This window comes from Spinacia oleracea, chromosome 1 (assembly GCF_020520425.1).
Source record: "Spinacia oleracea cultivar Varoflay chromosome 1, BTI_SOV_V1, whole genome shotgun sequence".
NCBI lineage: Eukaryota > Viridiplantae > Streptophyta > Magnoliopsida > Caryophyllales > Amaranthaceae > Spinacia > Spinacia oleracea.
The window spans coordinates 126,425,211-126,439,928 of NC_079487.1; the positions used below are offsets into that span (position 1 = coordinate 126,425,211).

Here is a 14,718-nt window from a genome sequence, read left to right on the forward strand (position 1 = left end):
ACAATTTTATTAATTACCGTGTCCGATCCCAAATATGACACTTATTTAGGAACGGAGGAAGTATTTTGTTTTGTTTTTTTTGGGAAGGGTAAAATATAAATTAGAATATTAGATAGACAGGTGAATTGGACTTCCGCATCACAAATATGAATAGAAAACCATAGCCCATAACGTTGGGTCGGTCATATAGCAAACACTATGGGCTTTCCCAAATTTTGTAGGTGTAGTCATAAATGAGAAGCCTTCATCTAGCGGCTAGCGCCTTTTGCCGCCCACCATTATGGTTTTGTACACCAGCTAACCATTTAGTCATTTACTACCGCACCAAGAAATTCAGGTTCTAAATGGGTCCTACAATCTAGCCCATATTTACTTTAACCCATCTGTTTAAATGGGTTGTTTTATACTTTTAATTATTGTTCATTGCCCATCTCCCACTTCCTTCAAGTGGAGTACCCGATTGCATGGAACCACATACCCGATTTGATCCGAACTTTAACCGAATGAGAAAGTATGTGTTTAACATTGGTGGATTATTTACACTCGGTAATTATTATGTAAAGACTATATTATACAAGAATATGACCTGTTTCAATATAAATCAACTCGACATGACTCGGTTAATTACCACCTCTAGTAAAAAAATTAATTGACGACAGAAAAACAAATAAAGGCGTAATGATCTTAGTGTTTGAGTACCACCGGCACCATCACATGTGAAGGCTAATAAGTATTGGTGTACTTTGGTAGGTACTTAGCTAAATGAAGCACAATTTCATTAATTTCACCACCCAATTCTTAACATCTTCATAGTACACCCTTAATCTTGGGCCAACACCAAATTAAATAACCAAAATCATAAAGGAGGGCCAATATTTATTAGTAAATTTGAATGTTATAAGACAGTTGAGCTAATATCTAGCCTCTAAATTTAAAGCCACTGACAAAAATCTTGCCTATATAAACTCACATTATATGATATTAGCATTATATCATTTCATAGCATATCTTTAGAGAGTATATAATAATGGCTTCTATTGGAAACCTTGAGGTAGATGTGGAAGTGAAGAGCAACCCAGAGAAGTTCTGGAACGGTATTAGGGATTCCGACAAGATATTTCCGACGGCTTTCCCTGAGCTTTACAAGAGCATTGAGATCCTTGAAGGTGATGGTAAAGCTGTCGGATCGGTTCGCCTCGTTAAATTTGCTGAAGGTACTCTAAACTTATCTTATTACACGTACGTACAATGTAGTTGTTTATTTTCTACTCAGAACATTATTCGCAACTAAACTAGTTGACATCCGTCATTTTTAAATTTACAGGACTCCCCATGGTTAGCATGTGCAAGGAGAAGGTGGAAGTGGTTGATGAGGAGAAAAAGACAGTAGGATACTCGATTGTTGAAGGTGATGTGCTTAGTTTCTACAAGAGTTTCAAGGCACAACTAGTGGTTGAACCAAAGGAGGAAGGAAGTTTGGTGAAATGGACATGTGAGTTTGAGAAGTCCAAAGATGATGCTCCTGATCCTGAAATCATTTTCAAGGCTTTTGCTGTCAAAACTTTCCAAGACCTTGATGCTTATCTCATTAAGGCTAATTAATTAACTAATTCGATCTCTCAGTTACTATATGCATGCATATGACAGCATATACTCCGTATTACATACAGTATGGTATTGCTGAATAAAAATCTAGAATTGTGCCACGCTACACGTAAGTTAATTTCGAGTTGATTATGTTAATTGATCTGATTAATTAACGAGATTTTAAAGTTGTGCAACTGTTTTTGTATTAGTGGTATATAGCGGTACATGATATTCTATGCGCTAATTAGGAAAAACAAACAAGAAATGAACCAACAACCCAAGCATTGAATTAACTACAAGAATAAAATAATCTGATATAATGCAACAATATTCAGTAATCAGTAGTTCATTACCCCAGTAAAAAATTGTAATCACACCAGTAGTATGATCTGTTAAATGTTAATAACAAAACATAATCAAGAAGCGAAAAATCATTAAGAGACTTGATCACAGTACATAGGAGTACAGGACGACCAATCATAGGATACTGGATAATAACATTGTGGAGGGAAATTATCAGCAAATCCTGACCCTTGATTACAGTAGCCGAAACTAGCCAATCCCGACCCTTGATTAAAGTAGCTATGACCCGTCATTGGAGATGATTGTACATGATAATTATTACCAAATCCCGACCCTTGATCACCACAGTAGATAGAACTATCCATCACAGGAAGACATTGCAGAGGATTATTATCAGCAAATCCTGGCCCTTGATCACCACAGTCGATAGAACGATCCATCACAGGAAGGCATTCCGGAGGATTAATATCAGAAAATCCTGGCCCTTGATCACCACAGTTAATAGATTCATCCATCACAGGAAGGCGTTGCAGAGGATAATTGTCAGAAAATCCTGACCCTTGATCATCATAGTAGCTAGGAGTAGGATCCATCAGATCTACTAGATCATAGACCCCGCCATAATCAGCTTCAATTGGCGCCACTTGATCACTCAAAACCCCATCAAAATCAAAATCAGACGGCTGAAATTCATGATTATTATTGCTAACACCCTTGATTGCAGCAATTTTGTGATTCACAGAATCAATCTTATGATCCAATTTACCAAGCAATTCAATAAGTTGATCATAATTGAATTCAGAAAGATTTGTATTTTTGCACCTTATATTATACAAATCCTGGCCCGACCTAATTAACCCCTTTCCCTTAACATCTTCTTCTAACACGTCAATTAAGTTACATGACCTCTTCTTATTGTTCTTAGCCGCATCTTTTTTAGGGCAGGCCAAGTAACGATTAATTATTTCACGGGCCAACTCCGGGTTTGTTGATGAATCCTCCAACTTAATGCAATCAGGCTTGTAGGAAAACACTTCGGGTTGCACTGATTCCGTGTTATCTTTGTCGTACGGAAAGATGACTACACAAACTGGGATATCACATAGAATTGATAACTCGCGAGCTTTCTTAATCACAGTTCCTTTCTTCTGATGATAACACAAATTTCTCTTCCTTCGATTCTCTATGAAGTTTGTTGTTGTTTTCGCCCTGCCCATTATTATTATTATTCAGACAGTATTTTGTTTTAGGAAGAAAATTAGGTTTGGAAATTGGAAGACAGGAAAGATAATGTAATGGAAGTAGTAATGAGACATGTCCGAATACTTCCTCTTATAAGTAAGTGATTGAATTTAGGGTTACTAGGGGAAAAAAAAAACTAGCCGTTGGGAACCTTGTTTAACAAGGTAATTGAGATCTTACACAAATACGAGTATCAATTTTTAAGGCAAGTGTGATTGCATAATTAGGAAAGTAATAATATTATACGAAATATGTAAGAAAAATACAGCTTGAAATACAATTATTCCGGTAGAATATTTTCCAAATACAATTAAAATTAAAATATGTGTTCACATTAGAATTTCTGTTGATTTTCTAGGTTTATTTTTTCCCCCTTCTAATTATAATTTATTCTTTAGCCTTTATTTGTTCAATATTTCTAAGTATATATTGGTAATTTCTTTATGAATATTTTTTTGAGGGAATTTCTTTATGGACGTGAAATTTCTGTGACTTAATTAATACTCGATCTTGGGTTTATGGACGGATTTATTCCTTTTTGGTTTTGATGGTTCTTTTATTTTATGAGCAACGGAAAAATAAGTTACTACAAATTCTTAGTTTCAAAAGTAGTTACTACACCCATGTCACTCACCTCCTACGCAATCGGCTTACGGCATACTTCTTCCGTTTTTTTTTTAACTTGCATCACATTGACTTTGACACTAGCTAAATTTGACTTGAATACACTACAAAATTATGCATCAATTAGAGATGGATTTTGAGACGGATACAATAAACGTCTCAAAATTGAGACGGATTACTAAAATTTCATCTCTAAATTAAAATTGAGATGGAATTGTATATGGAGTTTCAAAAATTCCGTCTCAAATTTGTAATGGATTTGCAAGAATTCCGTCTCGAATTTTTTTGAGACGCCCTCTATAAAGACGCCCTACTTTCGTCTCAAATCCGTCTCTAAACATCATTTTGAGACGGATTTGGACTATATATGACCGTATTAAAGAGATTTGTAGAGAGATTTAGTATATGTTAGATTACTTGCTTAAGCTTATGTATTTGCACGATTAGTTTCATATACTAGCTGAATCAATGTAACAACTACTGCTGACTAAGCATGCTGATGTGGCAGCAGTTACAACTAACTCCCTTAATACAAGGAGCTAGTACTAACAAACTTAGGAACATTCTAGATTAACAGCTTCTATATATTCTGTAATCTGCTGATTTTATTTCAATAATACAATAATCTCTTTCCTAAATTCTGCATTCTATCATGGTATCAGAGCAGGCTTTGCTCCTTTTCTGAAAATTCCGCAAATTTCTTACACAAAATCATCCCTAAAATCAGCTAAACAAGTGTGTTCTTCATTGAATTTGACTGTCAGTTGATATTTTGATCTGGAAATCTGGTTAAAACTAAAAGTTCTTCTTCGTAGTTGCGTTCTACTAAGCTTTCTAATCTGTATAATGGCGATTAATGGTGAAAATGAAGATGATTCGAGGAGAAGTGTGGTGTTACCTCCAAATCAAGATCCTACCAGCATTTACTATATCCATCCATCTGATGCTAATTCTGTTCAACTTGTTTCTTTCAAGTTTGATGGTGAAGGCTTCACTGGCTGGAAAAGATCTATGTTGCTTGCATTATCTGCTAAGAATAAGATAGGTTTTGTTGATGGCAGCATCAACAAGCCAGATATTGGTGCTGTTGAGTGTAGAGCTTGGGAAAGGTGCAATGATTTGGTTTGCTCTTTGATTTTAGGAAATCTGAGTGAAGTAATTGCCAAGAGTGTTATGTTCTTGAAATCAGCCAGAGATGTGTGGCTAGATCTTGAAGAGAGGTTTGGATTTGCATCCATGGCTCAGGTTTATTCTCTAGAACAGAAGCTAGCAGAATTGACTCAAGGAGAGAAGAGTGTGTCTGAATTTTTCACTGAAATCAAAACAATTTGGGATGCAATTGAGGAAGCACATCCTATGCCTTATTGTACTTGCAACAATTGTACTTGCAATGTGACCAAGAAGTTCTTTCAGAGACATCAGGAGAAGATGGTGATGCAATTTATGATGAAGCTAACTGATCAATTTGCCACAATTCGAGGAAATGTTCTAATGGTGCCAAGTTTACCTAAAGTTTCCGAAGCTTACAGACTGTTTGCCCAAGAAGAAAGGCATCAAGAAGTTTCTAAAGCTACTTATTCTACTGAACCAATTGCTTTTGTGGCTGAGAAGAGGAGGTTTGGTGGAGATCATTGGAATAACAGAAATCACAAAGCACAAGACACTGGTTCTGCTTATCAAAAATATGGAAACAACAAGTCTGGTTCTCCATATTTTTGCACTCATTGCCAGATTCTAGGTCACAGTATTGAGAGATGTTTCAAAGTTCATGGTTATCCACCTGGTTTTAAGCATTTTAAAGCCAACAATTTCAATAAGACAACAGCAATGTCTTCTGGTGTTGATACTGAAGCAGAAACCAAAGCTGATCAACCTACAATTTCAGTGGAACAATACAATCAGCTGATGAACATGTTGACCAAGCAACAGAAGAATTCTGAACCTAATCAATCAAATCTTTCTATGATGGCAGGTAACATTTGTTTATTGTCATCTACAAATTCTAAATGGCTTTTAGATAGTGGAGCTTCTGATCACTTCTGTCATGACTTAACACAATTTGCTGAGTATAAATTGATTGAAAATCAAGCCACTTATATCACTATACTAGATGAGAGTAAGATTCTTGTCAAACACATTGGTTCTGTGATTCTGAATGAAAACATCACACTGCACAATGTGTTACATGTCCCTGATTTCAAGTACAACTTGATTTCTGTCCACAAACTGTGCAAGGACTTGAACTGTGAATTATATTTTACTCACAACAAGTGTTTTATTTGCTGTCAGAAAGGGAGGTTGATTCCTCTTGGTGAAGTCAGTTCTGGCCTATACAATGTTGGAGAACCAAAGTTATCAGCAACCTCAACTACTGTGGAGTATCATACTTGCAACACAACTTGTCACACAACCATAAATGATGCTAAACTGTGGCACTTAAGATTAGGTCACTTACCTTTTAGCCAACTCAAATTTAATAAATCCTGATGGTAAAGTCAACTCTTGTATTCAGGATACTATATGTCAAGTCTGTCCTGCAGCTAAACAGACTAGATTAAGCTTTCCTCATAGCAGTATTAAGAGTTTAGCACCATTTGATTTGATACATATAGATGTTTGGGGTCCTCATTCTGTGAAAACTACTACTGGCTGTAATCAGTTTCTAACTATTGTAGATGATTACAGCAGATTTACTTGGATTCATTTGTTGAGGAATAAAAGGGATTCTATTTCTGTGTTAGCTGATTTTTTGAATATGGTCAAAACACAGTTTGGTGTCACTGTCAAATGCATTAGATCTGATAATGCAAAGGAGTTGTGTGAAGGTGATTTCAGGAGATTATGTTTAACACTTGGAATATTGAGCCAAACCAGCTGCAGCCATACACCTCAACAAAATGGGGTTGTTGAGAGGAAGCACAAACATTGGCTAGAAACTGCAAGAGCCTTATACATCCAATCTAGGGTTCCTGGCAGGTTTTGGGGTGAGTGTGTGATGTGTGCAGCTTACCTAATCAACAGAATGCCCCTCAAGTCTATTGAATTACAGTCACCCTATCTTAGACTCTATGGAAAAACACCTAATCTAACCCATCTTAGAAGCTTTGGCTGTCTGTGCTATGTATCTACAACAAAAGTGGGAAGAACAAAGATGGATAACAGGGCATCCACTTGTGTGTTCATGGGTTATTCCACTTCACAGAAGGGATACAAAGTTTTAGAACTTGATACCAACAGGTTCTTTGTCTCAAGAGATGTGCAATTTCATGAACACCATTTTCCATTTCACCTATATCAGAAAAAATAGACTTCCATTTCCAACTACACAAATGCTATTTTTCTGCCAGCTTTTGCTTCCCCTCAAACTTTTGATACACCTGATTTTTCCTCTCCAGAAACTATCTTTTCACCTCATACACCACAATCTTTATCTTCTCAATCTACTCTATCTTTATCTTCTGAACCTACATCTCCACTTTCTTCATCTTCTTCATCCTCATCTCCTTCCTCTCCTTCTATGCCTACTGTCTCACCCACTTCCATATCTCCACAAACCAATCCCATAGATACACAAGAGCCAGTTGTACCTAGACAGTCCTCTAGAATGCATAAAACACCATCATATCTTTCAGATTATGTCTCTCACACTGCCACCACTCATTGGTGCAATTTGGTTTCCTACACTGCTTTTCCAGAAGAATTCCAAGCTTTTCTGTCACATTCCTGTGACATTACAGAACCTTTAAATTATACTCAAGCTTCCAAACATAAGTTATGGTTAGAAGCAATGCAGAAGGAATTACAAGCCCTAGACGAAAACCTCACTTGGGAACTTGTAGAACTTCCTAAAGGGAAGAAAGCCATTGGCTGCAAGTGGGTTTTCAAAGTAAAACTTAAGTCCAGTGGTGCTCTGGAAAGGTGTAAGGCTAGATTAGTTGCTAAGGGTTTCAATCAAAAATATGGCATTGACTATGAGGAGACATTTAGTCTTGTAGTCAAAATGAGTACCATTAGGTGTTTGATTGCCATAGCAGCCAGTAAACAATGGCCTTTGTTTCAGCTTGATGTGAATAATGCCTTCTTACATGGGGATCTCAAAGAAGAAGTTTACATGGTTGTTCCTGAAGGTGTTCCTAATCCCAATAACAAAGTTTGCAGACTGCTCAAGTCTATCTATGGGTTGAAACAAGCATCTAGGCAATGGCATGAGAAACTTAGGTCTGCACTGGAACACCAAGGTTTCATTCAGTCCAAACATGATTACAGTCTTTTTATTCACAAACAGGATGATGATATTAACATAGCAGCTGTGTATGTTGATGATGTGATCTTAACTGGTACAAATGTTCACACACTTGATGCTTTGAAAGCTTACTTACACAAAGAGTTCAGCATCAAGGATTTGGGTCAGCTACATTACTTTCTTGGCATTGAGGTTGGGTACACTGCAGATGGCATCATCCTCAGTCAGAAGAAGTTTACTAGAGAATTGCTACATGACTGTGAGTTTGATCTTTCAAAGAAGGCTGTAACTCCTCTCCCTCTCAACATTAAGTTAACTAAAGATGATGGTGAACTCTATGCTGATACAGAAAAGTACAGATCTATGGTGGGCAAGCTGAATTTCTTAACCCATACCAGACCTGACTTATCCTATGCAGTTCAATCATTAAGTCAATTTTTACAAGCTCCAAGACAACCACACATTACAACTTTGCATCACACTTTGAGATACTTGGCTCATACAGAAGGTCAAGGCATTCTATTAAAGGCTTCAGATATTATTTTACTACAAGCTTTCTCAGACTCAGATTGGGCATCTTGTACTGATTCTAGGAGATCAATCACAGGGTATATACTACTGTTGGGTGGTTCACCTATTTCTTGGAAGTCAAAGAAGCAAAGTACAGTTTCCAAGTCTTCTGCACAAGCTGAGTATAGAGCTATGGCAGCAGCAGCTTCAGAAGTTACTTGGATGGTTAATCTCCTTGCTGATATGGGCATCAATAATCTCAAGCCTATCACTTTGCATTGTGATAACCAATCAGCCTTGCACATTGCCAAAAATCCTGTGTTCCATGAGAGAACGAAACACATAGAGATCGGTTGTCATTTTACTAGGGACAAAAAAGGATTGCTGCACTTATCCTATTTGCCTACTCAAGAACAGCTGGCTGATGTGTTCACTAAACCTCTACCTTCTAATCAGTTTCAGCATCTGTTGTCCAAGATGGGTGTGAATGATCCACCTCCCCCCCCCATCTTGAGGGGGGCTGTTAGATTACTTGCTTAAGCTTATGTATTTGCACGATTAGTTTCATATACTAGCTGAATCAATGTAACAACTACTGCTGACTAAGCATGCTGATGTGGCAGCAGTTACAACTAACTCCCTTAATACAAGGAGCTTGTACTAACAAACTTAGGAAGATTCTAGATTAACAGCTTCTATATATTCTGTAATCTGCTGATTTTATTTCAATAATACAATAATCTCTTTCCTAAATTCTGCATTCTATCAGTATATGTGTAAACACAAATTACATATTTTATTAATTGCAGGAAAATAGAAACTTAGATTTTTATTTCCTCATCTTAATAATTACGTAGTACGTAGTACTTACTTAAGAAACAAAATTACAACTTGGAGTTCTAAAGAAGAGAGAAGCAAGCCCTCAACTTAAGAACACGTACGGAATACTTAGCTTAATTTGCATGCTTCCGATTTACGTACGTACAATGGGATAAATAAACCTCAATACTAGCTTCCACAAAAAACCGAGCAATACATTTTTTTTCAATAATATATTTACATTATGGCTTCATACTTTAGAGAAAATAATAATTCACATATTTCACCCATGCATTTATTATTAAAATTCACAGATTTTCGCGAAAGCCTGAAGTTCATCTCATCTTCCTCCAAGCTCAATAATTCAGAAAATGGAAGAAAATTTCTCCCTCCAAGCTTTAATAATTGATCCATAATCCTGCAATTTAAAGAAAGGAGAAAACTTTTTAATTAATATTTTCATCTATTAATTATATGTGCATAGTAAATTCAATTATACTACGTAATATAAAGTTAAAATTTCATGGAAAAACTACGGATTACTCGTATAAAAGGACGAAAAATTACCTGCTAATGAAAATTTCTAGTTTATTTGTAGAAAATGCAGGAATTATATTTCAGACTTGTTCGTCGGCATCTTGATTTAGCAAAAGAGGAGTCTTGATGTCATCAGATGGAGCAGGTTTGTTAGTTTCGTCATTTTGTTGTTTTTTAGCTTCTTCCTTGACCCCTGATAGTACTGTATAGTAACCCACACCTACTATAATCGTGCCGATCACACTGCATAAATATACGAGAATTTAATTAAAAATATGTCGAAGAATAAAATACGAAAAACCAATAAAATATATACATACGGGAGTTCTTTTGATAAAGAAGTTGGTCATCATAATATAATTAGCGAAGTGACAACTAAATTTTGTCAGTACAAATACGCTTTTATAACGTCATGTTATGTCATATGAAGTATTACACAGTACTAATTTAACTTCCCATTCCCGCGTCTTAGGGTCATGCATGCATGGCTCAACCAATCATCGTAAGGCCATTGGTCTATTATAATTAATTAGTTATTAATCTCACAATTTGTTTCAAATTAGTGCTTATGCAAGCAGGAAAACCCATCAAATTTAAGATTATTTTTGAGGTTTATTTTTCCTTTCTAATGACTTTGACTCTGAATTAAGAACAATTAAGGAGGAAGAAAAAGACCTAATTGGGAGATTCTTTCTTATATTCACAAAATGTTAAAATGCATGACTTATGAAAAATGGAATCTTTGATTGCGTGTATACCTCGAAATACTCCAATTAAGGATCATTTCATTGAATTAATTTGCATTATTTTAATAAAATCTATAAATGTATCAGAAGGACATACTCTATCTTATCTAACGAAATAAAATATTTATTTATTTATTATCAATATACGGGTTAATATTTTGATGAGTCTGATCTCTGGATATGATATCATAAATCTAATACTTTTGAATGAATTTGCATGAGAAAAGTAGAGGTATATTTACCTTCCATAACAAAGAGTACCAAAAAAGCTTTCGCCAAAAAAGTTAGCCCAAAATATCCCAGCAGGCTTGAACATGGCCACATACATTGGGCCCTTCACACTCATGCACCATGCCTGGATTCTGCTCCGTACTAGTGTCCCAAATAAGGCCTGCAATTTTTGACCACATATATTATTATTTTCCGGAATCTCTAGGTGATACGTCTACGTACAATTAATTTCAAAGTCGCCCTTTCATAAATCTAAAAAGCCCTTCTATTTTCTTAGAAGACCTACAAAATAAATTTGTAAAAAAGAGGGTTTTGAAAATGTTTTCAGTAAAAAAGGAGAAAGAAAAGCAAGTGCTTACCGATAAGACGATTATAAGGAGCTCCAAGTCCCACTTTAGTTTCCAAGCACTTAAATCCCCATTTGCAATGATGTCCACAAAAAATGTTTGGATAGTCCCAAATACAGTGTAACAAGCTACAATCACCATCATATCCGGAAATCTTGTGAATGTTGATACCTGATATCAAATTATTAATACAAAATATCAACAAATAAGTGGAAATAAGATGAAATAGTGTTAAATTATTAGGGTTATAGTGAATTACTATACTAATAAGATTTACTAAGAATTGAATAATGTACCTGTATCATACTCCATATTGCTATGAAGAAAGTAGCAAGAGCTAGCAAAGAGGTACCAAACATCCATTCTTCTGTGGCGGTGACAAACACGAACCGAAAGTTAGTGCCACGGAGCATGATCGGACCAATTATCGGTCCGGGAAGCATGGAAGGGCCAAGGTAGACGGCGACCGTGATTGCTCCAATGATTGACACTATGACTCCCGTTAGCTTGATGCGAGTGCTTTTGCTCGTTATGTTCAACTTAGCCTTCCTGTTTTTGTATAAATCAAAAATATATGTTAGTTTTATATTCACATTTGTTACTACAATAACTACATGTTACTCCGTAATTATCTTTTATGAAAAATCAATATTTAATTAGATACGAGGTAATTATATGAAGGCTGGTAAAAAAAAAATGATATTTTAAGTGGAGTTGGTACAAATTAAACAAGATGAGGTCCACTATTAATTAATTAATTAATTAATTAATTATTACGTCATAAACAATAAATTATTGAATCGTTCTACAAAAGTCGTTGTCACAAGAATAAAGGACACAAGTTGGAGCCATTAGAGTGACGTTCATGACATACTTGGCCAAATTTGATTACATTCAAAACTAGAAAAACAGTATATTCTATTGATATTCTAGCCTATTGCAAGGTTTAGAATGATTAATCTCCAAAAAGTAAAAATAAAATCAACCAATTAATCTAGAGAAAGTGTGACAAAAATATCAAATTCCACCATTCCCACCTTTAAGGTGGTCCTCTTTCAAATGTTTCTTAGGCACCATTAATTAGATTTCATAGGACCCATCATATATACAGTTGGTTCAACTTTTCTGTCCCATAATTATATCTCATTTTGTATTCGATCCATCTAACATAGCTAATTATGCTCGCAAAAAAATAAAGAAAGAAAATAGATAAATTCAAGGATGAAGTGTGATAAAAAATGAGACACGGTTATGGAACAGAGAATTTAAACTCTCATACAGTAATGAATATACTTAAAAGTTTATATGAATATAATAATATGTTATAATCATATATTCATATGCAAATTAAAATAGCTAACGTAAGGAAATAGAAGTAGAGGAAAAGTGGGAGGCATTATAAAGGAGGGTCTCACAAAATTGACATATTCCATGCAATTACAATTGTGGGACAAAGAATTGAAGGGTATACGTACCTTAGAATAAGATTGAGGAAAAATTGGAAGGATGGTAGTAAAAGTCCCATTGCACAAACAACTATTGGTGAGCTGTCACGTAGTCCTGTAAATGCAAGGTTCTGTGCAATTGTTATCCTGCGGTCATACACAAACAATACATATGTAGGGTTAGTACGTATACGTATTTTCCACAACTAGCTATCGTAAAAGCACGCGATAACAACAATTTTACCACGTGTATTATGTACTCCGTATGTTATAACAAAAATATTACTTAGTATATGTGATAACAACGATAACGATCACAATGTCTCACAAAATGCAACTTTTGATCTCCTAAAACACAATACTAGAGATCGGCCAGCTGTTTAACATGTACCACATACGAAGTGAAGTAAAATTTATGTTGTTTTTTTTTTTTCCCCACTTTGGTGCGAACGAGCCAGAAGGGTGGGGATGAGAATCAATCCCAGGATCACCTGGTACCGAGATGGAAGCTCTAACCAACTGAGCTATCCATCACTCTGATCAGTAATTTTTTTTTATTGTTAATAGTGAAGTTATGTGGTGTATGCACTAACTTAACAAAATGAAAAGAAATGCATATAGGGTCCCCCAAGTTATGTAGGTCCCTTAGGGCTTGTCCTTGAAGTCAAGGCACCATAGATTTTTTTTTCAATTGTGGAGATGAAGCGCCAACAAGGACTTTCAATCGTTTATAGTAGTATGAAGGATCCAATATAGACTTGGCTAAGCTAGCTTAAATGACATTATTGCCCTAGCTACAAGATTCAACTTCCAACATGCAAGCAAGTAAGAATAATTATCCAGTACGATAGATGGAGAAGACGAACCCGGTAAGACCAAGGAGGAAGAATCGAGAGAGAAGCTTGACATTGAAAACCATTTTCATACTGCTAAAAAAGAAGGGAAGATGTTAGATTATTATTTTATTATTGTATTATCTTGAAATTGTTAAGATGATTAGATATTAATGGACCTAATTAAGCCACACTTACCTATCTCTATGATAGATGAGACAATATGCAACGAGGAGAACAGAAGAAAGGGCATTAGAGTAAGCCACAAACACAAATTGGCTCATTCCAACCGCCATAGCCGATTTCGCGGTTATGGTTAAGGCAATGGTACAACCTTCTATCAAAAACATAGATAAAAATGGTACCACTTCCCATATCTTATTACTTCCTCTCGACAACTCCATTTTTGTTCAAACTAACTCTCACTCTTCTTCTTCGACGATGATGATGATAAGACAATATGATCCTTAGCTTAGCTAGTACGGAATATTCTTCCTTGATAATCAAGCTTATTATTATTGTTGCTAAGCTATTTCCTTGGTGGAAGAAGAACGTTTCTTTGTGTCTATTTTATACCACGAAAAATTGAAGATAGAAAATTAAAAGTAATTAAAATAGAAGAAATGGTTACTTTTGTTTAATTTTTATGATTAAATGAGAAGAAATGGATTTAGTTACCCTTTCATGTAGCCATGAGTCGAGAAGTGGCAACTCGGAGACACAAGTCGTCAAAAACAGTGAGCTGACTCAGCCTATTATGTTTCTTAATACTTTGACCTTTGCTGAGGTATGTTCCCTTCTAATACGTTTTTTTAAATGTTACATGTCATGCTTTTATTTGTCCTTTTATGATTAAATAATTTTTGGTCTTTTTAATTTTGTTTAGAAAAAAGGGAAATTGTATTTTGGGAGGTTATATTAGTAAATTATTAAGGAGGGGTCCCAACTAATTTGGGTTTGTGGCTGGAATTAGCTTATTGTTGCACCCTACCAATTTGGAAGTTTTTTTTATAGTATAAAGAGATCTTTTGGGCAACTCTTAGAGGTACACTTAAAGTATGGGAGTGTTTAGCTACTAATCTAGTACGGAGTATGATTATGTCATCTAATTAAACTTAAATGAATAGTTCTTATGTCCTTAAACGTGGGTTATTAAGGCACTATATCCAGGTCACGTTATTCCCACTTCTACAGTTCGGAAAAAATAATAATTCAGATTAGATAAATTCAGAAATAATAAGGATACACGGA

The 14,718-nt window shown here is 35.3% G+C and overlaps 2 protein-coding genes across 2 annotated transcripts; one reads left to right on the forward strand and one right to left on the reverse strand.

Annotated features, from left to right (window-relative positions):
• The first annotated feature begins 980 nt into the window (after nucleotides 1–980).
• LOC110782811 (MLP-like protein 423) lies at nucleotides 981–1,781 on the forward strand. Its single transcript, XM_021987058.2, has 2 exons — nucleotides 981–1,214; nucleotides 1,325–1,781. The coding sequence occupies exons 1-2, from the start codon at nucleotides 1,028–1,030 to the stop codon at nucleotides 1,600–1,602; spliced, it is 465 nt and encodes a 154-aa protein (XP_021842750.1). The 5' UTR covers nucleotides 981–1,027; the 3' UTR covers nucleotides 1,603–1,781.
• A 7,531-nt stretch (nucleotides 1,782–9,312) lies between these two features.
• On the reverse strand, nucleotides 9,313–14,044 carry LOC110782908 (WAT1-related protein At1g70260). The gene is made up of 8 exons (XM_021987166.2): nucleotides 13,666–14,044; nucleotides 13,501–13,560; nucleotides 12,665–12,781; nucleotides 11,486–11,738; nucleotides 11,202–11,360; nucleotides 10,854–11,002; nucleotides 9,896–10,108; nucleotides 9,313–9,746 (listed from the first exon to the last, which is right to left on the reverse strand). Exons 1-7 carry the CDS (start codon nucleotides 13,869–13,871, stop codon nucleotides 9,946–9,948), a joined length of 1,107 nt encoding a protein of 368 aa, XP_021842858.2. The 5' UTR covers nucleotides 13,872–14,044; the 3' UTR covers nucleotides 9,313–9,746; nucleotides 9,896–9,945.
• Between the last annotated feature and the right edge of the window lie 674 nt (nucleotides 14,045–14,718).

What these genes read in the sequence shown, in the direction of transcription:
- LOC110782908 (XM_021987166.2), bottom strand. Translation starts at nt 13,871, where the DNA reads ATGGAGTTGTCGAGAGGAAGTAATAAGATATGGGAAGTGGTACCATTT. An exon ending in TTCCTCCTTGGTCTTACCGG is followed by an intron (nt 12,782 to 13,500) that starts GTTCGTCTTCTC and finishes GTATGACCGCAG; the next exon opens with GATAACAATTGCACAGAACC. An exon ending in TCCTTATAATCGTCTTATCG is followed by an intron (nt 11,003 to 11,201) that starts GTAAGCACTTGC and finishes CAAAAATTGCAG; the next exon opens with GCCTTATTTGGGACACTAGT.
- LOC110782811 (XM_021987058.2), top strand. Translation starts at nt 1,028, where the DNA reads ATGGCTTCTATTGGAAACCTTGAGGTAGATGTGGAAGTGAAGAGCAAC. An exon ending in CCTCGTTAAATTTGCTGAAG is followed by an intron (nt 1,215 to 1,324) that starts GTACTCTAAACT and finishes TTAAATTTACAG; the next exon opens with GACTCCCCATGGTTAGCATG.